The sequence below is a fragment of the Aptenodytes patagonicus genome, chromosome 7, assembly GCF_965638725.1.
Source record: "Aptenodytes patagonicus chromosome 7, bAptPat1.pri.cur, whole genome shotgun sequence".
Lineage (NCBI taxonomy): Eukaryota > Metazoa > Chordata > Aves > Sphenisciformes > Spheniscidae > Aptenodytes > Aptenodytes patagonicus.
This window is the reverse complement of record NC_134955.1, coordinates 28,035,448-28,059,165: the sequence shown is the minus strand read 5'-3', so window position 1 is coordinate 28,059,165 and position 23,718 is coordinate 28,035,448. Positions and strand designations below refer to the sequence as shown.

The 23,718-nt window shown below is 38.8% G+C and overlaps 1 protein-coding gene across 1 annotated transcript; it reads right to left on the bottom strand.

Moving 5' to 3' along the window:
* Positions 1 to 1,170: 1,170 nt before the first annotated feature.
* On the bottom strand, positions 1,171 to 21,390 carry SPI1 (Spi-1 proto-oncogene). The gene is made up of 5 exons (XM_076343410.1): positions 21,103 to 21,390; positions 14,390 to 14,483; positions 6,834 to 7,021; positions 2,729 to 2,885; positions 1,171 to 2,036 (listed from the first exon to the last, which is right to left on the bottom strand). Exons 1-5 carry the CDS (start codon positions 21,145 to 21,147, stop codon positions 1,720 to 1,722), a joined length of 801 nt encoding a protein of 266 aa, XP_076199525.1. The 5' UTR covers positions 21,148 to 21,390; the 3' UTR covers positions 1,171 to 1,719.
* Between the last annotated feature and the right edge of the window lie 2,328 nt (positions 21,391 to 23,718).

The following is a 23,718-nucleotide window of genomic DNA, read 5'->3' as shown; positions in this document are numbered from 1 at the left end:
CCCTCATCCGCTTTTAACTCTCAGTTGATTTTGGCATTGATTGATGTATTTATTATGTTCTTGAACTGGGAAGAAGAATTGGGAAGTACTACATTGTGATTTTTTTTTAAGCAGGAGCTTCTTTCTGTTTGGCTCCAAGGAGACACTGTAGCCCAATGATGTCACCAGACTTTTCACTTCCACGGTGAAATTGTTAACGTAGATAAAACTGACTACTTTTAGATATAATTTTGAGAACTCGGGTCTGTAAGAAGCCCATCACTTTCAACTATTTCTGGTTTCAGTGAGGAGCAAGCTCTGAAAAGCTTCAAGTTAGTTACGTTACTTAGTTACAACTTCCAGACTGTCATATTTGGCGTGTTCTACTACATTTTAATATTGTTAAACAAAACCCTTCTCTTCATTCTAGACCTATCTCATTTCATCTCATCTATTTTGGAAGAATCATGATGATATTTCCTGATTTCTGAGTGCTTGAACACAGTTGGGATATGTTAAATAATGTTAAAAGTTAAAATGCTAATTTTCTTAGTGTTGGTTGACTTTGGTTTTCTTTTCTGTGTTTAGATGTACTGGGTAACTTTACCATGGTATCTCAGGTGTTGAATTATCTTTTATTTTGCATTTTGAGTGTAATCTATACAATGCAGTTGTTATTAGTTACTATTAATTGTTTTACAGTAGGGACTAAAATCCACAGTTAAAAACTTGAAAACCTTTTGTACTAGAATTCTGCAAAGACATTATTAAATGCAACTTATTGCTCAGAAAGGTTCATAAGCTAAAATCAAGATATCACTGTGGAGGTAAGCAAGCAAGAGGAAAGAACAGGAGCAGGAAAATGAGTGAAACCACAGAAGAACATGGTTAATTGTTATGTTCTAAACCGGATAGAGCTATAAACACCATTCTCGGTAGAAGCGAATAGAAATTATTCAACTGGCAGCGCTTCATATGCACAGGAAAAATAATGACAGATATATATGTATTTTAAAATTGACTTCAGTGCTGTAGTCTCTTTCACAGTAATGTATCTCACCTATTATCTTTGTTACTTAGTTTGACAGCACTGATGATGTTTCTAAGTAAATTGCGTAGTGACGGAGGGATAAGGCCCTATAACCCAGTGTGCTTTTTGTTCCGGTACCACACATGAGCTGTATCTGCATAACTGAATGCACATGAGATTCGTTTGTGAAGTAATCATTTATTATGCAAACACCAGAACTTCATTATATCAAATTTTATTAAATATGTACATGTTATTACTATTTAAAAGAATGAGTATCATTCCAAGATCTGCAAACTTCTCTCTAGCTTTGAGAGCTGCGGCAGAGCCTGTATTAATGCTAGTTTGAAAGCTGTAAGCTAATGCAGTGTCACTGTGAATGACACAGCACCACCTTTGAAGGCAGAACTTCATCAGCTGTATTCTTTAGTTATAATACAATCAAAAAAATCTTTCCTGACAATAATATATTTGTACATTGTTTAAATTTCCCAACTCTGTCCAACTTGTAGGATGGAAGCAAAGAATTCTGTCACGTTTAGGATTCTCAGATGCTGAAGAAGGGAATTCGTACCAGAAACATCTGACGGTAAAGGCCGTTTAAAGGCAGAGAAGGGGGCACAGGAAGCAAAGAGAAAGATGCGTCCATCTCCTCTGCTGGTATCCAGCCAGGAGGTCTTAATATTTTTCTTGCTTAGGGTCCCATGGCCTCAGTGAGGATAGTGCTTCCTATCAGTGACCCCCCTTCCCATCACCTCTCCACTAAACTGGTAGGTCAGCTTCTTCTTGACTTTCTTGACCTCCCCTGTCTTGCCGTAGTTTCTCAAAGCCCGTGCCATCTTCTGGTAGGTCATTTTCTTGCGATTGCCTTTCTGGATGCCCCAGCGATGCGCCAATGCTTCTTTGTGTTTGGAGGAGAACTGGAAAGTACCTTTTTCCTTGTCCACCCACCAGATGCTGTCCTTCATGTCTCCACTGCGAAGAAGGTCCAGAAGGAACTGATACAGACGTATCTTTTTCTTGCTGCCTGTGTGAGAGTCAGAGAAGAAAGGCAGTGGAGCATTAGTATTGGAGTGTAGTTCCTGGTGAAACAGCAGAACGTATATAATTGTATATAATTCATATAACTATTTCAGCTAGCTTGTCAGTCACGTAACTTCTTCAGTTTGCAACATCTATAACAATAGACAGCATTACACTGTGAGGACATAATGTGGATTGATGTACCAAGAAGAAAAAACAAGAATAAGGAATTCCAAAAGCCAAACCCTTTTTGAAATTAATTTGCTAATTTGAAGCTAACTGAGAAACATTGCTAATTTGAAACTAATCTGAAGATAATTTGGGCAGGTTACACATAACCTGACTTTCAGGCATTGAGCAAACAGAGCTAAATATTTTTAAAAATCAGTTCCTTGACCTTCTTGCCTTGGTTTTCCCATCTGTTAACGGAAATTGGAGTAGAAATGGCAAAAGCCATTTCCATTCAGGAAGCCTGAGGAAGTGGGAGTACGTGAAGAAAAGAGATTTGAGATATAGACACAGTTATGGTCATAAAAGATTTGGAGGACAGGAGAGTGCAAGGAGTCAGGGAAAGTGAAGCTTTGGCAGCGGGATAAAATACTAGCACAGCAGTTCTACAGTTTTATTCGTTATCATCATGGTAATGTAACAGCTGCTCAGCGCATAGCTTGATGAAGTCCCTCTGTCTTCACTGACCTGTTTCTCCGTGCATAATTCCAGGCCCAGGGTCCACACCATCAGTCTCCCCATCTGATACCTCCAATGGGGGGCTCTGCCTCTCTATGTCCTCCTCATCAGAACTGGGCTGTGGTGGAGAGGAGTACTGTAGGCACATCCGGGGCAAATAGGACACCTTTGGGAGAAAAGAGTAGTAGAGGGAGGAGGTAGTGATAGAGAGTGGAGCATCAAGACAAAAAAAGGAAATGTCATGGAGAGAGTTACAGAGAAAAGGGGGGAGAAAGTCAGAGGTATATGAGATTGTTTAGGATAATACTGAGTGACTTAGTTGTTGACATTTATAATAAATACTATGCAGTTAAGAAACACTTCCAGCAAACAGTCAACACTTACACGTGTACAAAGATGCATCTTTACAAGAGGGAAGGAGGAATAAGGTTGTGAAAATCAGAACTTTCCCACATGTTATATCCTATGCAAGTGATATTGCCTCTCTTCCCCCGTACCTCCCCATACTTCCTAATGAGTTTCTGATCCCTGTTGCCTATCCCCAGTGTAAAACTGCTTTTGAGAACACATTTTTTCTGACACAGACCTTCTGGAACTACTCTTTTAAATTTGAAAGAGCTGAAGGGTTCTGCCCTAGCATGGCTGCTTTGACCGGCTTTGGCTCTGTTGTTCTCTTCCTTTCTCAGGCATAGTACCTTCTGACAGCACTGAATCCCTACGGGACTGCATGCAACTCTGGAGGCAGGGTTACACGGGTCTGTCAGATTCCTGTCCTGAATTTCCCCTGTGAGGGGGGAATAGCCTTAGCACTAAGATAAAGGATACATCATATTGGCTCACATTCTCTTTTCCTAAGTGGCTATCTGAAAATTCCCCATTAATGGGGATTTCTCATGTGCAAAGCTAGCAAGCCAGTTTTTGTGCTAAATCCTCTTGCCCTTATATAGAGGTCTTGCCAGGAGCAGTGTGGAATATACCTCAGCTCTGTAAATTCTCAGTTGCAGTCTGGTTTGTTAGGGATCATGACCAGTTGCCATGAATTATTGCAGCTTCTTATTTAAGAAAGAGAAACAGATCAGTCTGAGGGGCAGGGAGTAAGAACCCAATTCCTACATTAAAAAAACAACCAACATCCCCCAGCATCTATATGAGCAGCATGTAGAATGTGGTTTTCATGAAATGGGCCAGATCGATAGTGCTGGAAGGTGAGCTCCTTTTGAATTGCTCTTCCTTCCCTCCACCAAGAAAGGATGTCTTGAGCCTGATTCCCTTCCCAGGGGACTTCAGGCACTGAAGCGGGGAGTTGGTGTTCACTTCATGAGTCACACCACCCACCCCATGTCGGGCTTTGCCGAGTGGTGCTGTTCAGATGAGTTCTGCACCAGCTTAAAATGTCCCAATAAGGAGTGTGCAAAGGGCTGGTTTTGGGGTGCAGCAGCTGGCGGTTAGTGAGTTGGCAGATTGGCTGGAGCCGATCTGGCAGGAAGGCCAGGATTGGGTAAGAGTGTGTGTAAGCTTCCTGTCAGATCCCCAAGAGCGAAACTTCAGCCCTCACCACAGAGTCACCTTTAGCTTTTTACAGTTAAGAAAGCTGCGGCCTCAGGGGTAGGAAGGAAGAGAGAGACAGTGCCATGGGGGGAAGGGGCATGAGAAGGTGGGACAATGTCTTACAGGGGAGGGGAACAGAGATTGGTGCCCCTGCAGAGGAGAAGGTTGTGGAAACCTGGAGTGCGTTGGGGGGGTGGTGTGGGAGTAAGGAAACCGCTCCTCTGGGGCTGGAGGGGGACGGTGGGAGAGTGCTGTGGAGGAGGGAGGGGGAACGGTGTCTCACAAGCAAAGGGAGTTGCAGAGGCCAACCTGGGGAGTTGAGTAAGCTTCCCCCACACTGTCCCCACTTTCTCCATCTGCTGTATTTTTGCTTACACTTACTTTGCGCCTGAAACTCAGCGTAGGTCAGTACATACAGTGTCACACAGTTATGTTACACAGAGTCACAGAGGACCTGCTAGTGTGTTTGAAAGAGCCAGGTTACTAATACAGTTCTGGGGAGAGAAAGCTTAAGAAACTGCTGGCTACTTTCCATATTCTGATGTTATCTCAGGGTCTGTGGCATCCATTTGTGATTTTCCTCTTTCTAAAGCTCTTCACAGTTTTCCAACCTTTTCTTTCATTCTCCCTTCAGAATGACTATTCTTTTCTTAATTTATTATTTGGGAGACCGCCTGTTGGCAGGCTAACAAAACTTTTTAAAGACATCTTGTCCAAGAACAGCTTGAGCCTCAAATTTGATTTCACAAAATAATGTGATATCAACAGAAAATTAGAGAAATATCTTTGCATGTTCTTCCTTTATTTGCAAACTGTAACTCTGATATTGCACAACAAGCATGGGTGCAGTTAGTAACTGGCAAATTCAGTGAAGGATTAAAGCTTGCTTCCTGCTTCTCTTTCTTTGAAAATGCCTTGAATAATGGTATGTGTTGCCTAGGACTGCGGCTGAGACACACCAGAGTTGAAACCTCAGAGCATGCTGAGTACCACTTGCATGAGCTACTGTAGCTTAAAGTAAAAAGCCAAAGATCCCCAGCTGGTAAGGAAGAGGAGGGTAGTGGTGAATTCTACCTACTAATATCTTCTGCAGCTTGGTATGGGGCGGGGCAGAGAGCACAGTGCTCTTTATCAAAAGTTCCGACAAAATTAATTCTCTGCCTTTCATCCTGCAATGAAAGATGATAACTGAGTAGAATGAAGTGGGATAAGCAGAAGCACCCTCTCTTGTTTTTTGGTGGTGCTTCCAAAGACATCCATAAAGGGGCTAATTTTTATTCTTTGCCTTTAGCTGGAGGTAACGGTCGGTCATTATGTATTAGCAGTTGCAGTGAGCAACTGAAACGACTTGAAGCTTCCCACAGACTGCTGTTCCATGAAGCATTTTTTATATTTGTAACTTTCTGTTCCTAATTCTTTGTTTGTATCTACATCTTATATTCTATTCCTGATTTTTTTTCTGAGTAGTAGGTGAGAAGTTTGATGGCTTGCAGTCAGTCAGTTTCCTGTTGACAGTGTTAACTTATTCACTCAATTTTTTGCCTTCTTTGTTTTTGATTAATACAGTATTTGTATACAATTTCAGTTGCTTTGAACAAAGAAGCACAAAATGGCAACTCCATGCATGCAGTTTCTCTCACAAAACTTCAGCAATGGCACCATTATATGCAGCACTGTAATCAGCAAACACTTTTCTCTCTGACCTCAGTCCTACTCTGTCTTGTATTCAGCACATTGTACGTAGCTTGCCTGCCTTGGGAAACTCCTTAGCACAAGATCACCCAGCTTTCTTATTGCTCCCAGTAATGACTTTGGGCATATTCTTGTAGGATCAAGAGTTAAAAGTGATCTCCACACCCACTTTGTTTAGTATCTTTGCAGTACGATGGAACCCCTTATAATTTCAGCTTTAGTGAGAATTCACTGGCACTTTGGTGACTTTGGCATCTTTACTGCACAATGGAGTATCTTTTTTTACAGGGACATGACTGGCTTCATGTAAAATTTGAGCAGAGACAAGGCAGTGTGTTTTGGCTCGTGACTTATTTACTTTCACGTAAAAACACAAGTAGGTTGTCCTCAGCCTGTTTCGCTGTGGTAAAATTACCACTGACTTGTCTTTGTTAGCATTTCTTGTACAGGTCATGTAAAATTGTCAGGGTTGCTTGGAAATATTTAAAACTTTCCCACTACTTTGAGGCTCAGAATACTTCCCAGTAGTCATGGATACCCTTGCTATGAGAATGCATAGCTTCTCAGTTCCTGTTCCTCTGCAGAATTTCAAAACAGTTGATTTTCATTCCAAATAAAACAAAATTTTGAAATTTCAAAGACCTCCACAAAATACAATTATCTTTTTAGGCACAGTTTGAGGAACACAACTCCTCATTATCCAGATAAAAAGAATGCTTAAACCACATTTGTCCTGAGTTTTATATCAAGTGCTTGTGCAGTAAGAACTTGTATAATTCATTTCAGCAATCTCTTTCACATGCATTCCCTGATGCATTATTTTCCTTACCCTTAACTATCGTCCTAAATTCTGAGTAAGGGTTGGTAACCATACCTGATGGTTGAGTCCGATGTGTGTGGTTGGGATTGCGGAATCCAAGACATGCATTTGTTCAATCTCCATGTGCCTGTACAGCTGCTGCAGCTGGGGAGGCTGTACACTCTGCAGTTCTGTGAAGTGATTGTCTCCAAAGGTCTCAAACTCACTGTGCATGTGGTGTGGATGATATTCCCAGTAATGATCTAAAGAAAATAAAAATGGATTGTCTGTCATTACAAGATTAAGAACCATGGCGTTTACCTGTCTTTCATTGGTTCCTACTCCTGTCACTGTCCTTTCCGCCCTCTCCACGCCACCCCTGTTGACCTTTCTGTCTCTGGTGACAATCTATATAGATCCCTGTAAAGTTTCTTTTCCTAATCTCATAAATGCCTGTGGCTGGAAAGTAACACTTAGGCCACTTTAATGAGGAGAATACTCTTAGATGGAGAGATGGATTTCAATAATTTAGCATAAGATGCAAAAGACATTAATGCTGGCACCTTTCTCAAGAAGAGACCATAACAATCTTACATTTTCATTCTTGAGGCAACAAATTCTACTGATTTACATACTGTCATATATATATATATATATATATATATACACTCATTACACTCTTCCTCATGGCACAGAAATGAGGAGATGGAGAAAATTTACAGATTATTCTGCAATTATCTTCAGTCTTTATTTTACTCTGCCAGCAAAATTTCAGGAATGCTGCAGAAAAGGCACGGCACTTTGCTAGGTATTTCCTGTAGTCATGTGTTGATATGTCACACATTTTTCAGTACCAATACTAGAGAATAAAAGGATGAACTGTTGTGGCAGTCTGGTGTATATTGTTTACAGTGAGGCTAAATTCTGATGCAGACTCTCTCTCTACCTTTTTTATCTCCTTAGTATGTTTGAAATTTCTGTGATAATTTAGATTTTTTTTTCAAAAACATAAAAAGTACTCAGATAAGCACTGTCCTGTTTCCTGATTTATTTACTTTTGAAATTAAATTCCGTATCATTCTCAGTTTTAGATTTCTGGTTTTTTAGTTCAATATAAGCCTCCAAAATTTTTAGAATTTCATATTTGCTGCTCAAAATTTAAAATCTGTTAGAGGAAATGTGAAGCATTGCAAATTCTATTTCTCTCTTACATACAGTAGCTGCATGCATAATTATGCACATATTTGTGCACACTCTGTTTTTTAAAATCAAAGTCAACATCACATCCTCTGCTCTGACTAAGCTAGGAACTAATCTTCCATAGTTTACCTTTTCATGCATCATTTTATGCATGGCCGAAATTTCTTTATGATATTCAGTATAACAGTTCTAATTTATATCTTACTACTGTGAGTTTTCTTCCCTTGTATTATTATAAATCATTTCTGTCCTACTCTTCACATGTTTTCAGGTTGCTATCATGTATCCTTACAATCTACTGCTAATTATCACTTAACCCAGCTGCATGTATTTAGCTCTCAGTCTTTCAATATAAGTCAGTATATTCACCCCCCTAATCATACTTGTGCACTTCTCCAAGCTCCCTCCCAGCTGTTGACATCCTTCCGATAATGCAATGGACAGAACTGAACATGTTGTTCCAAGTGTAGTTGTACTGAATTTATAGAGGAGCAATTGTCTCGTTCTGCAATATGATGTTATTGTGTATGACATTATCTGGATACTAATGTGCTGTGAATATTTTTTCTTAAATACCAGTTTCATTCTTTCTCTCAGTTCTATCTCCTCATCCTTCCCCACTTATGTTTCAAACGATTAGGTCTAATCTCATTGAGGATTTGAAATCCGGGATAGTGGCTTCCTTTGGAGGGAACTCAGTGATATGTTTATACCAAACATCGTTGTACCTGAGAAGTTGTAAGCTCTTTTAGCTGCCTTTATGGCTCAGGCCTGTAGAAATTTATTTGGAGGCTCTATCAGACCATTTACCACACCAGTGCTTACTTTTTTGTCCTTCCTGCTTTTCTGATTCATGGATAAACCATGTCACTGCATGTGAAAGGGATGGAAAGGTGCTTATAAAATCACCCAGGGAGCTGCTGCATTACTTTGTAATTTCTTTGCTTTGTTCTATAGCGCTTTCTGTGAGCCATGTATGGACTTTATAGCCCAAAGTTATAATTACAATGCACAGTAGCACTTCTTCGTGCTGTAGTGCTAGAGAAAAATTTTGTTTTCTCTGGGAAAAAAATGGAGTTTATGGGTGCAAAGTACCCAGGTACTTTCACATTCACATCTGCTCCAACCCAGGAAATGGCAGTGGGTGAGTTTGAATCCACAGGTCATCTAAGGCTGTGTCCTGGTAGGAGGCTTTGGGCGCTTTCAGTCTGAAACTTTTTTGTTTAGTTGGAAGACTGAGCCACACTAACTCATGCTTTTTCTGGGTTAAATTACTGCAGATTTCTCTAAGTAGAGCCAACTATTGAGGCCCCGTATACCATGGGCAGCCCTATATAATAAACTGTTGAGAATACACTGCAGGAGTAATCTATACTCTTGTTCCTTAGAATGATCTGGCTCTGCTCCTTGTGCAGAAAGTCCTCTGTCAGATGGCAATAGATATTCTCAAAGACCCCTTGTCTTTGATAATCTACTACAGCAAATAAGATCGATGCATAACTGTGAGGATGACAAAACCCAGGCAAATGTCTTACTAGTAGTAACTATGGCGGTCAAGAGAGAACACAGTACATTTCCAACATGCATAGCCATGAGTATTTGTGCATGCTCTGAGTGATCTACTTTTGATTCTTCTTAAATATTTTTTTGTCAGCAGTCATGTTTTTATACTTCAAGATACCTCTTAGTTTTTTGGAGCCTATGACAAAGTTCCTGCTGCCTCCAGAACTGTTCTTTTAAACAGTTTCTTGGCAAATAAATTAACATGTGGAACACTATTTATGCATATTCATGTTAATCACTATGCAATATTTAGCCTATTCATTACTGAATTTCTTTTTTATGGAATTAGGTGCTACTGTAAAAATACTATAATAGCACAGCATCTAGGGACTTACAGTGACCACATAATACTAATATATTACAAATTAAATCTATGTCAGAAATTACTTCAACACAAACTTATGTCCAAATATTCAAGTTGTGACAGGAGGTAAAGTCCTTATTTCTTTCTAAATTACCTATAATTTCACAGTGATGCTTAGGAAAAACAATATTGTTTCAGTTACGTTAAAAGAGACATTCCGAATTCTGTCTCCACAAGCCCCTCTGCAGTTAAACGTCCTGGCACATTATTGCACATGAAAATATAAAAAAATTCTAAATATCTGTGTCCACAGTTATTAGAGTTATCAGCAGCTATTTACTTCTATGTTCTTTGTTAGTGTTATGTCAGTAACGCATAGCAATTCTGTTCTTTTCTCAAAAACGTAAAGGTGGAAGGAAGAAAAAAGAAAGGAGAGAAAAATTCTAGAAATGGAAAGTGTCTATTCTTTGGGTAAAGGAAAATATCATGAAAAGCCAAGCTATAGCTACACAATGGAGTCATTATGAGAAATTTCATGTGAAGTGAAAGAGGATGTGAAAAAAATTCTCTCTTATAGAGACATGGAGATTGTGTTTGTTTTGGTCTTGTATGTAGCGAAAGGTTAGAGGAAGGACAGTCATGAATTCTGAACTCCCTCCCATGACAGAGAGGATGTTAGCCTGTTGGGAAGCAATAGTGGACCTGAAGGCATTGTGTTAATGTTCACCATGGAGGTAGCTTCTCGCGCTACAAGTGAGAAAACATAACTGAACTTTCTCAGTCATCTTCTGACCAATGTAAATTGCTTTGCTCCTGTTTTAATAGATGAATAATGTTAGAACCAGCAGTTAGAATATGAAATAGCCTTAAGGAAGGTATTTATTATAAAGTGGAGTAACAGGCTAAATCTGCATCACGCAATGCAAAACCATGCAGAAATTCATGAGCCAGCTCTTGAACCGGAAACGTGACAGCTCTGTCAGCACAGCACTCTGCCCGGTCTAAGGAGACGACTGTGTTGACATGGCTGTACTTGTGAGGTCTGAGCTAGTGTCCCTGAGTGGTTCTGCTCTGTGCTGTACAGATTTTCCATCTCATTTTGAACTAGGAGAGGGTTTCTTACAGAGTGCCACATTGCACAGCTTAGATGTTCCCACTGTGTTTCGCTCATCTGAAAAAACAAGCCAAGAAAAAACCCATAGAGGACATGAGAAAAATATTGAAGGACACTGGAAAATGAATGTCTTGATTCCCTACAGAATCGCTCTCTGTTGAGTGAAATGCTGTGCTCCTAGGCAGTGCAGCAGTCTAATCTATAATGACAGGAGGATCTCATTAGCTCTCACTTTACAAACGTCATGATTTTAATAATGCCAAATGTTGGAAAACCTATGAGTCAGGCCCCAGCTAATCATGAGAATGGCTTTGAAGCGAGGGGATTTTTTAATGAAGTTTGGAGTTCTTTCTATTTTCCATATAGCATTTAAGACTAAGGTTCACATGTTTGGACTTTCCTCCACTTCTATGTGGGCTAAAATCCTAACAAAATCAACGCTGAGATTCTTAAATGATCATATTACTCCAGGAGGTGGGATGAAAATAAAATCCCAAATCACGAAATCTAGTAAGTTCCATGAGGCTAGCAACAAAGTGAACAAGGGTCAGCATTCAGCTTCATACAAAAAGTGATTTTTACTAAACCAATAATGTTTAGTAATAGCTTGGAGACAAAGCTGCAGTGGAATTTTGTAATTACTAAGATTGCAGCAGTGTTACAAAATACGCTGTATTACATTTACAGACTTACTAGCATAAAAGCTCAGGGTAGGGTGATGGACTAATACACGATCACTTGAAGTAGCTTCTGTCCTGCATGACTGTGTCTCTGTGTTTATTACAATATTCACAAAACAGTTAAACTACAGTATACAAAATAAATGCAAACAATGCATGATGTGATGAACATATGGATATTTTTATGGTGTGTTTACTTGCTTATTAAATTTAGCGTTCACTTATTGGCAATGATCTCTTACATATTAAATTAGTGACACACTATTGTGTGTACTTGACTGCCTACTCACATAAACAAGGAGTAAGGATTGCCTTCAGCATCATGTTCTAGAAAAGTGACAGTAATGCATGTAGCACAGATCTACAGATTAAGATATTGCCATCTCCCTTTCACAAAATTAATTTGCTAGCAGTGAGAGAGAGGTAGTCTGACACTCGAGCAAGACCTTCTATTTCTTTAGCAGTTCCTTATCAGCAAAGTCAGAAGTATTATTCTGTCTTGTAGTATCTATTTACTTTATCTGGTAGCTTTTCTTTGAGGTCCATAGTGGTATTGAGAAGACCTGCAAAATTATTTTTTATGTATTTCCAGTGATCTCACTGCACCCCAAGCCAAACTCCTCTCTCACAATTCTGTCCTACTTATTTCTTCTTTTCTCCTATCTCAGCTCTTTCACTTCACTGTTATCACTGCAGCACCTTATTTATTCTTTTTCCCCACCATTTTTCAATCATTGTGCTTTTATCCACATTGTTCTGAACACTTAGTACATGTTTCTAAAAGTAGGTTGTGACATCCCTTCCCTGCTCTTCTGCACAGCTCTTCTCAAGACCTGCTACTTCTGTCACGTTAACAAAATGAAAGCCAAAGTTAGGTTTGTCAACGTTTATAGGAAAGAAGCAAAATGTGTTAATTTGTGTTTTTCACTCCTCTTTGTATTCTTTGGTTGTTCATTGCTCTGTTGGACTGTGAGCAATTCAGGAAAGCATAGGGCATATTAGATATTTAAACACAACCAACTACATTACAGGTGCTTTCATAAATAAAAAATTGATTGAAATGTGGAGGCTGGGATTAAGTAGCCTCTTCCATAACCACTTACTGTAGGACTTAAAACATTAAACAATGTTTTTTGGGGTCTTTAGGACAAGTGCAACACAAGTTTAGGAAGAAACAAATTTCTGTCCAAAGTGGGTGTTTAGGTAGGCACTTAGGCCATAATCCACACAGGTGACTTTCGAGTTTTTGTTGTGTTCATTATGATGTGTAAAAACGTGTTAATGATCTGAGCAGTGTAGCTTAGGAACAGCCTTCCAACAGAAAAATGGGCAGTAAGCCAGATGGGATGATAAGATTATGAAAGAAAAAGGGATGTTGTTGCTTGAGGTAGCCTAGATTTAATGACAGAAAAGTTATTTCCCAGTGCTTTTTTCGACATGGCATCTTTTATATTTATTGTTTAATTGTCACAATTGCCTTTTGAGATAATAAATATTATCCTCATTTTATGGGTGTGTAAACAGGTACAGGTTATAATGTAAAAACCCTGAATTTCCATGTGGAATTTGCTGGGTTTGATTAATGTGACTTGACAGATGCCATGAGATAACTTATAAAAACTGAATTAATTCTTTGTCTCCAGGTGTTAAGAATATCATAGGTGTTTCCTGAATGCAATGTAGAGAACAAACTTAGGTAGGAATCTTTTTCAGTTAAATGCTCAGAACAATCCTATTCTGTAACTTGCTGTCCCTTAAGGTAGCTTCTGTTGCCACGATAAAACAGTGCTATGCTGTGAAGTTGTTAGATGTCTTAAATTAAGCAGTGATGGGTCTAGTTGCTATATCAGTGGGAGTCTTTTAGGGAAACTCCAGGATCTGAAGGGACTGCCACAAGTGATACAGTAGAACGGTGCTTTTCCTTCCTGAGTCAATATTGACTCTGATATTTCCAGGGTGGTGTTGCTGGACCATTGTATTGCACAGGAGACAAAATTCACAAAGCAAGACTCTCCCCTCTGCGTTGATTTAGAGTCCAGTGCCCGGACAACACGAAAATATAAAGACACCAAAGCTTTGAAATCACATACATAAATTGAAGCAATAAATAATCATACAGTATTTTTATATTGAGCTAGGTTTACATACAAACATCTACAAGGAAGTCTTACATAGATTTAGAGAGAGGAAGTACTTGGGTGTACTGGAGGAAAAGTGAAAGTTAAAGCTAGGTGTGGCAGCATGCAAAAGAGATCAAAAGAAAGAGAGAAATATATGGAGTTGAAAAAGGCCAAATACCAAAGAAACATAATTAAAATGAAGGTGCAAACAGAGTATCTAGGACCTAAGTCAAACAGGAATTGGAGATGGGAACACCAGAAGAGAAATACAGTATTGCAAATCCGTGTCTTCAAAGAGTTCTGAAACAAGCAGAGTGCTTTAGATCTGCAGAGGAAAGTAAGAACACAGTGAAGATAATGAAGGATAGAGATCATGAGATCCCACCTTCCTGGCAATACACTGAATGTCCTGGAAGCTCCTTGCATCATTCAGTGCTTTCTAAAATTCTCTTTCAGAGAAACCGTGTTGCAGTTGCTAGGATGGAACAGTGCCATTAAGCAGAATAAAATATTGTTGGTTTCTGATTTGAAAGTATGTGCCTATACATTATAGATCACAGCAATGTTTGTTCTTTTCCCGAATGTCCTAAATCTCTTTCCTGTGGTATCCCATGAGACTTTATGCTCCAAGGAGGTATTTTTTAACTTACCACCATGACTCTCTCCATCACTGTTGAGATATTGGTAATAGTCATGGGGCTGTCGGTAGAGGTCTGACTCATAGGGTACCATATCTTCAGAGGGCTGTAAAGAGAAGAGGAATTTTTAGAACTGTAAGCTTACACAAATCCCTTCAAAATTATTCATATAGTTAGTGAAGGGGAGATGCCAACACATTTTATATTGCCTAGGGAAAGAAGGGGGGAGGCTTCAAGTTCTTATTGAATCAGCAGGAATAAAATGCTTGACATCAAACACTGGTTTGCAAAAAAAAAAAAAAAAAAAAAAAAGTAATCCATCTCCTTAGACCCAGTCCATGTAGCAGAACTTGTCCTGTGGTATTACACAAGTTCTTCATATCCTGCCCTCCAACCTTCTGCGGGTACTACTTAGAGAGCTGTCTTGGGCATCAGGCCCAAGCCAAGATGCCATCACACCAGCACAGCAGGGAAACCTTTTATTTGGTAGTGACAGATATTTATATTATTATTCCTCCTGTACACAAAAGAGAAAGCAGAAACTTGTCTTGCCTAAGCATGTTACTCTGAGTGTTTCTAGGAGGTCTCACTAAATAGTGGCAGTTTGTAGGAGGGTAATGACATTGACAGAGGGCATAAAATAATTTTCTTTCTGAGTTTTTGTCGAAGATGTATGGATTGTATGGATTGTATGGATTGTATTGTCCAAACTGTAAAAGTTTGCTGGTTCAAATCAGCTGCACAGGGCTGTTAGATATGCACAGAGAAGACTTAACATGTCCAAATGTGGGGCAGATACTGAGTTGTGGCCTATTGGATGCTTAGCTGTAGAATTCAAGTCCTCTCTATCTTCTTAAAACAGGTGACATAGGGTAACTTTCCCATTTGTCTTCCTCCCCATGCCTAGTACTCCGATGTTAATACGGTTTAACATCTTATGTTGTTTCAATAAAAGTGGTCTGTTTATTATTAGTTGTGCACAATTCTGTCGCTTCCTTTAATGTCTGGTTTTGTCTTTTTCCAGAATGAAGAGCTAGAGCAGGGCAATGTCCTTCACAGGGCTTTGCTAAACTTTTGTCCAATTAAGTTCATTACAATATTTTCTTCCAATCTGAACAAATTCTTACGGTGCCAACAGCAATGTAGAACTCAAACACCTTCTTGCTTTTTGTTCTGAAAGGAAATTATTTCTAGTAGGTACTAATAGAGACATTTTTCTTCTGTTAATGACTTCAGCATAACTAACTTTAAAGAAAAGGACAAATATTTAAAACAACATGATAACTTACATGATGGGCATATTTTTTATGTTCATAAGTCTATATGTTCATATGCCTATCTGTATGTCCCAAATCCTTATCTCCCTCCACAAATCTGTCTCATTTTTGGAACACCAGCATTTTGTATGGTGACAGCATGCCAGAAATGCAGGCGAGCTTCTCTTTTTCTTCCTCCTCTAGACTACTCGAGAACATGAAACCTAAGGCAGGAGCTGCCATTAAAATCCAGATGGAGGTGGTAGATGAGCAGCTGGCAAAAGGAAAAGATTTTTTTTTCTGGTGAAAACTACATCAGAGTTACCAGTGCTCATTAACTCTACTCTTTAATTCTTCTAGTTATCTCCTTCAGTTCATTCTGTTGGAATTTGGTGATTTAAAGATTGTCCTTTTCTAGGGATGTGATTTCTATGATGACATTGAAGAAATTGACATTGAAGATGAAGAAAGAGAGACTTATTCCCAGAGGATTAAGATGTTAGAACACAGAAAAATAGAAAATACTTTTAGAAGGTAGATCCTCAGTAGCAGCTGCATGCTGTATTAGCGTATCATATTGAAATGCACTGGTAAGATTGCCTAAAAGTCATGACTCCCAGAATACACACTAACTGGGCATCAGATCCATGGAATATTCAAAGTCTCAGGAGCAAATCCATTGCCTGGTTGTCAGCTCCCAATATAATCTGTGGTGGTGGATAATTGTTTTGGGGAAATCTTGAGAAGATGATAACCCACAATAAAGACAATCTAAGGGAAAGACTAAATAAAAGGAGCAAATCGCAGCAGGGATACCAGCGAAGGGACTCCTCTTGTTTCTGGTCTCCAGAGGACATAGGTTCATTCTCCCTTTCAAGGGAGATTCAAGATGATTCCAATAGAATTGCCCTTCATCTACAGAGATTTAATGGGAAGTATAACGTATTTTCCAGATTTCAGAGGGGTGGTCAAAGGACACAGTACAGCATGGATTCTCTCTGATGCTTCTGGTTTCCCTCTACATATTTTCTTTGTGTTCTCTCTAACTGTGACTGGTTATACGCATTCACTCATCCCCATTCCTTAGACCTGTGATGTACTCTGATCTCTGACGAGAAAAAGTAATGAGACTGTGTCTTGTTTTCTTCAGGATAAAGTTCTGAATGGAATTTCTACTTTTGATTATTTTTGCAATTCACTCCATTCACCCATTTCCTCTCCAAAAACATATGCTTCCTGTTAAATCATGTAAACCTGAAGAATGTATGAAGTTTTTGCATTCATATTCAGAATTGTTAATTTATCATAACTCAAAGGAAAGCATTCATATTCTGTGAAAGGAGAGACCTCAACATCCAAATGGAAAATGCACATCATACTAGTTGGGAGAAATTGAGGTTAAAAAAGTCATAAATGTATATCGTTTGAAAGAAAAATCTTTGTTTCCTTTCAACTAAAATACTAGAAACTGACTGAAATTATAAAAATTTTCCATATCTAAATGCATCAAAGTTTGTAGCTCTGATAAATATTTAGCCAAAAGTAAAGAAGTTTCCAAAGAAATCAGTGTCCTGTCGATCTAGGGTTAATTTGCTATGTATAAAATTTCCACTGCTACAACAAAAGCTCTATCACTTATCTTTACAGAAGTATACCTTGGCAGGAAGGCCAAGCATCAGTCCAAAAGTAGATAAACAATGCATAGTTTAGGCATGGGAAAGAACGTTTGACTTTTCCTAGTTGTGTTCTTCCTTTGTTGTATCTTCTTCCTTAAGATTTTCCAAACTCCCCCATTTCAGTCCAATATACTGTAACAGGCAATAGTGTCTCACAGTCTGAGAGCTGAGAATGAAGTATTTCTACCATTGAAAAGCTAGTTTTACAAGTTCAGATGTGTATTCAATGACCAGAGCTAAAGGAAGGTGTGTTAAATAGACTCTTAAAAAAGTGATTCCCTTAATATTTACAGATCTGGCTGACTGCAGAGCAAGTTGCAGATACTCAACATTTAAAAAACAGTCTGCTTTTACATAGATCATTGGTTTTTTACATACTCTGTTCTGAAAGTCTGGGACTTAAAATCTCTTTATTATGGATTGTGGGAAATTTCTTCCTTGAATTTGTTTTCTGCTCAGTGATCCATTTGATAAAATATGTATGTGTAAATCCTTGTTAACTCATGCAACCTGGACCAATCCATCCCCACAAAAGACTTGAATTGGCACCACTTTCCATCTTGGTGTCCGATCTTCAAGGGCACAGTAACTAATATGGGAAGATGTATATTAAATATTTAAAAGTTTATGTATAATAAACTTAAATAGATGGTGGTCAAAGGAGACAGTACAGCATGGATTCTCTCTGATTATCTTTATCTTACGGGAAGGTGGGTTATTTTCATCTATTCATTAGAGAAACTATTTCCAAGAACAGGTTTTTAATCTCTCTCTGTTTTTTCTTTAAGTTTTATTAAAAGGTTTTTCTCTAGTTAGAGAGAAGAGGTTTCACCATGTGCTGCTGTTGCCTCTTGTACCAATCTTTACCCACTTGCCCCGTCCTTCTCTGGAACCTCCCCACCCACACACCCGTTTCATCATCTTACTTACTAATAGCACTTCCATGACACTGAACTGTTTTGTTTCCCCTGACAAAAAGCAAAGAATGGCTTATGTTACAATTTAATATTTAACTGATGTCAATGGCCATTTGTTCTATCAATTGTTTTCATGTAAAAGAGTGACAGAAAGCTTTGTTAGCAACTCATAGCTGCGGTCTGAAGTTGATATCTCCTTTCCTACATGCCATGAGGTGCAGTACGCTATCTAAAACCGACCTCAAGCAAGAGGTCAACAAACAATACTTTATCTGTGTCAGACTTTGACAAATGGACAATTGCCTCCATCTTCCTTCTTTGCCCTGAAAATCAAGGGAAAAGCCACAAAACTACTTGAAGAAAGCCTGGTTGGCATTGGTTAAGAGAGTTACCGGGGACTCAACTGAATAGCAATCTGAAAATTCTTGTTATTCACCAAGACTTTGTCAGATGATTCCAGGTGATTGTAAATTCACTAAATGCTGATCTTTTTTTGTTATCCTGACATAATTATTCACTGGCATGTGATTCAGAAATACTCCACACAGTTTCCAATTGTGTGCTGCTGAGACAAGTTTTAAGGCCAAGATTAACTGTATTTCCTTGGAAAAAAGTTACAGTGTAACTATTTTAGAAAAGATGAGTAAAAATATTGGCACGATCACTCATTGGGCCAGCCTCACTGGACCATGCTGGCAATGCAGTTATGTGGAACAGAGCGCTTCTGTGGGGCATTTTCGCTCTCATACAAATATACTTCCATTCAAAGCTGTGATTTCTACAGGTGGCTACTTAGGGATTCACATATAACTGGGGCCCTCTTTAGGCAAAGGTGTTTGACTTAATAATTTTTCACCCCGTAGCACAACTATCATGCACTGGAAGACATGGGCCCAGTTTGCAGAACTTTTCCATACAAAATTCCTAATCTTCAGAGAAAGATGCAGTACTCCTAAACCATTTGAGCAGCATTTTCCAAACGAAGGCTAAGAGTTTCCTAGCATAGTCAAAAGGAAGGCAGTTACTGACCCACCCTCAACTGAAAGGGGAGGGGCAGAGGAGGGAAGTATTGCTTCACAGAAACCCCTGTCTAGAAACAGGCTTATGTCTGCCCTCTGAAAAAGTCCCAGGAGGCACAGACATTTATAACGATGCCATGTGGGGCTCTAACTGGCAGTGCTCAAAGTGCACTTAAAACAATTTTGAAAGTACAAAACACAAAATTATTAAATTTTGGACATTTTAATCACAAAAATAGAAACAAAATTGCCCTGTCAAGTGCTCCTGTAAGACATAATTGTATTTTCACTGCCTGTTGTATCATTCATCTGAACAGAGTTCAGCCAGAATATTAACTGCAACACAAATTAGAATATGGGCCAGACTGTGTTAGATTTTCACTCCATTTATTTGATGTATGCACTGGAATTCAATACTGAAAAAAAGAGTCCAGAAAACTTGGCTATGAGTGAATGAGTGGACAGAAAATTAACAATTTATTTTTTTTTTAAATGGAGGTGCTGGTTTCTGGGGTAGTTGAGGACAAGGTTTGGGTTTCTTTTTAAGTTTTTTTTAAGCCCAACAAGTAACAGATTGAGAAATCTCTGTGTACTTTTTACATTTTCTCAGTTTCTTTTCAGATTTCTATCCTGACGCATTTACAGTAGATCCACTGGGCAACTCGGTGTATTTAAGAAAAAGAAAAAGAAAAAAGATTTTTAGGGTCTTCTCATCCTTTGGGTAGATAGGGGATTTCAGGGACACCGATGATGAACTGCTAGAATAAAGGGTCTCCCGAAAAGAAGACATATTTTTTCAGTCAACATGGATACCAAACATGAAGGGAATTCAACGGACCATCTTTCTGGGCGGAAGATAAGGAAACATGTCTTTAGCCTTCATTAGATGGGACAAGACAAAAAGAAAACTTGATACAAGTTTTGTTAAAAGGACTCTTGGATCTCTATTGTCTCTTTCTGTTTTCTGAACACATACAGCAATTACCGTAAGTCATCTACCACATAAAAAGCCAAGTAAAACACCTTATCTGACATCTCTTCAGCTTCTACAAACTTAATAAAATCTGGTTAGGGCCTCTTTTATCCATTCTGCTTAGAGATTTCCCATTAAGGTTAGTTTCTGAACAACAGGTTAGTGACATTGCGTTCTTCACAAATAATAATTTCCGAACTCATCATATGATAAATTACAGCAGTGTAACAATGCTTCAGAGTTAAATAAAGTATAGAAACAGCCTCATAAGCATACAGAAAAATTTGTATCTTAGAGAAAACACTGAAAGACCCAATTAAGTGCTGTGGGTTTTTTCCCCTCATTCACCAATTGCTTTTTCATAGCAAGTGAATTCAAGAGAATTCAGTTCAAAAGAAGCTGAAGTTAGAAACTAAAATGCCATCATTGCAAAGAGCACAGAGTCCAAAAAAATGCAATACGTAAAATCAACATTCAGCAACTCTTCTCTCACAGATTGGTAGATAGCTAAATACATAAACTATGTCAGAGACTCAAGATTATTAAGAATTACAACCTGAAGAAAGACTCGGCCTTATATCACAAAGCCGGCGCTGAAGAAAAAAATTTACTGACTTGCTATACACATACTGTACAAAAATACCATACATTTAATCTGTGAAAACAAATGGAGATCAAAATCAGATACAAGTTTAGGGAGGAAACATTAATTTCCCATTCATTGCAATGTTGTCACTAGCTTTATATATTGACCTAAGCCCAACTTCCTGGCATTACAAATACAGACCAAAACAGAGATATTCTCAAATAATAAAACCTGCTTTACTTTGCCTTTTGCTACTGAGTCCAATGATCCATACTAGGAATAAACCCCATATACTCACAGGGGGAATGAGGGGAAATCCTTCCATTTTGCAAGCTTGCAACATTCAGCCAACTTCTGAGTGAATTTTTCTTAATTCAGTTTTCAAACATCCAGAAAAACTGACTTGAAAAAATCACATGAAACAGAAAAAAAACAAAAAAAGAAAAAAAAAAGAAAAAAAAAAAAGAAAAAAGTGAGATCCTCGGACTCCGTGAAGTCCCTTTGCAGTGATGGATCTCAGGACAGCAGACGGACCCTAACAAGTTTTCATAGTTTGCCCTAATAGGTTCTGAGGTGAACTTCTTCCCGAGTTGTATGTGAAGTTCCTGATTTTATCAAATGTCTGTAGAAGGGAGATAGCCCTTGGGTCTATCAGTGTGCTGTGACATCACAGCTTTTAGCCAGTTTGCATAAATCTCATTTCAGGGAGCTGCGGCGCTGTAACAGGAAGTCTGCCCTGAGCCAGATCTGCCATGGGCAGGTGCTTACTGTATAACAGCAACCCAGAGCCTGGGCCTGCTACCAACAAACAAGCATATGGGTGCAGTGCTCTGTGGAGGACTATGTGCTTCCCACTGTAGATGAACCTTAACAATGGTGCTGCTCCCTCGTTTAATAATGTATCATAGAGACACAGTCCTGACAACTTCTGTGAGGACACAGAACTTATGTGCAGTGGCATAGACTTGCTTTAATAATAGTCCTGTTTTGGAATTAGGTGGCGATACTTAGCAGAAAGGTAAAAAAGAGTATGCAGTTTCAAATATACTGTCTTAGGTTTCTACAAAACACTGAAGTTAAGCCCCTTCATAAACTTTGCAATAGAGCAAAATGATTCCGTGAAAGATACTTGGTCCTCTTACGTGTTTCTTGTGATTTCTTTTCTTTTCTACCTTCTGCAAGGAGAAAGCGAGTGGGGAAAAGGAGAAAGTATTACATGTCCCACACAATGACCCCGACTGCCTTTAACAGTGAGCGGAGAGCAAGATTTGTAGACTTGTATCTAAACAGTCAGGTGCCGAAATGTCATGTAGAGATTTTGCTTTAGCTCTCCTCACATGGTGTTCTCCCCTTTCTTTATCCCACTGCATTTGGCTTCACTGAACAAATGCCCTTCGTACTGAGGTTCTGGCAGGGGCAGGGGTGAGTGGGCCACCGGGCAGGATGTAGAGGGTGGAGCCTTGCTACAAGGGGAGAACGCTCTCATTCTGCAAAATGCTTTCTTGCTTTGCAGTTAGTTACTAATGTCTTGGAAAAGTGAAGTTTCTTTGTCTGGGCTGTTCCCCTTCAATCTATGCCCATGTGCCACAGGTTCTGCTTTTGAAAGTAGCCTGTTCACCACTCACCTGGGTCTATGTGTGAGGGGGAATTTCAGCCACTACAGACTTCCTCCCTTGTACACTGGTAAAACCAGAGGCCACTCACAAGTTCCTCTCATTCCCCACCCTAAGGAACTCAACAAGCAAACCATATTAGCAATGGGATAAGACCAAGAACATGATGGGAGATTAACTCTTGAAGCCCCAAACTGAATTTCACTAGCATCAGTTGATACATAAGCATTTCGTTCTTATTTTATTTGTACAATGAAATCTTGACTTTAACTTAGAAATAAGCAAGCTGCTAAACAGTCCACTTCTGTCTCTGAGATGGTTCTCAAGTCTCTCCTTGGACACCAGCCTGAAAGTGATTCAGAACTACCTAAGGGAAAAGGAGAGAAGCAAAGTACAGTCCCGATGATAAAATTCAGTGCAAACAGAGGAGAAGGGAGTGAACAACAGCATACACAAATCTTAAAGTGGGTAATTGGATAATAGGTGATAAAAGTAATTGTGGAAATTGTGTGTCTATTAAAAAGGTTATTCAGAACAAAGAAGATATGCTATCTGATTCATTGTGCACTGAAAGATAGCTTAAGCAGCTACCGGAATGTTTAAAAATGTAGTGTTTTACACAGAGAGGCTTCTATTAAAGTGGAATGCAACTATATTTCATAGGCTGGAGGATATTTCTGTGCTGTCTCTTAGCACAGTAAATTACCTAATAAAGATAGATATTTTGCACCAGCCTTACCACACTCAGCGAATGCTAGATTACCAACATTATCAACCATGTTTAACATATGAGTAATCATAAGCGCACCAAGGTTATCAATATAAATACTGAAATTGATTCTCTGTATGATTAATTAGGACTAAATAATATGCCATAAAGCTTGAGGACCAGCAGAAAGTCCAGAAGTTGAATAAGCTTCCTAGGAAGGAGAGTATCTCCATAAATGGAAATGCTAAAAGCGAAATAAAATGCTTCTTTACACTATCATATTTGTGTAGGAACATCACTAGTAACAATCTTGCTAAAATTCAACATAGATTACTTTCTCACTGTTGCATATAACTGGTGTTTTATCCTATGTTTGTAATCACAAAATCTTCTCACTCATAAAGGAAGGCCTACTAGAAATGGCACTTTTGGCCCAGATCCTTGCAGTACCTTATTAGATGACTTACATGCAGAAAACAGGTGAAGTTACTAAAGAATTGTATAGTATAGAACTGATTTCCAGAGGCATATGATGTGAATTGCTACTCACAGAGTGTAATCTGACCTTCAAAAAGGCTTTTGAAGTAGGGTA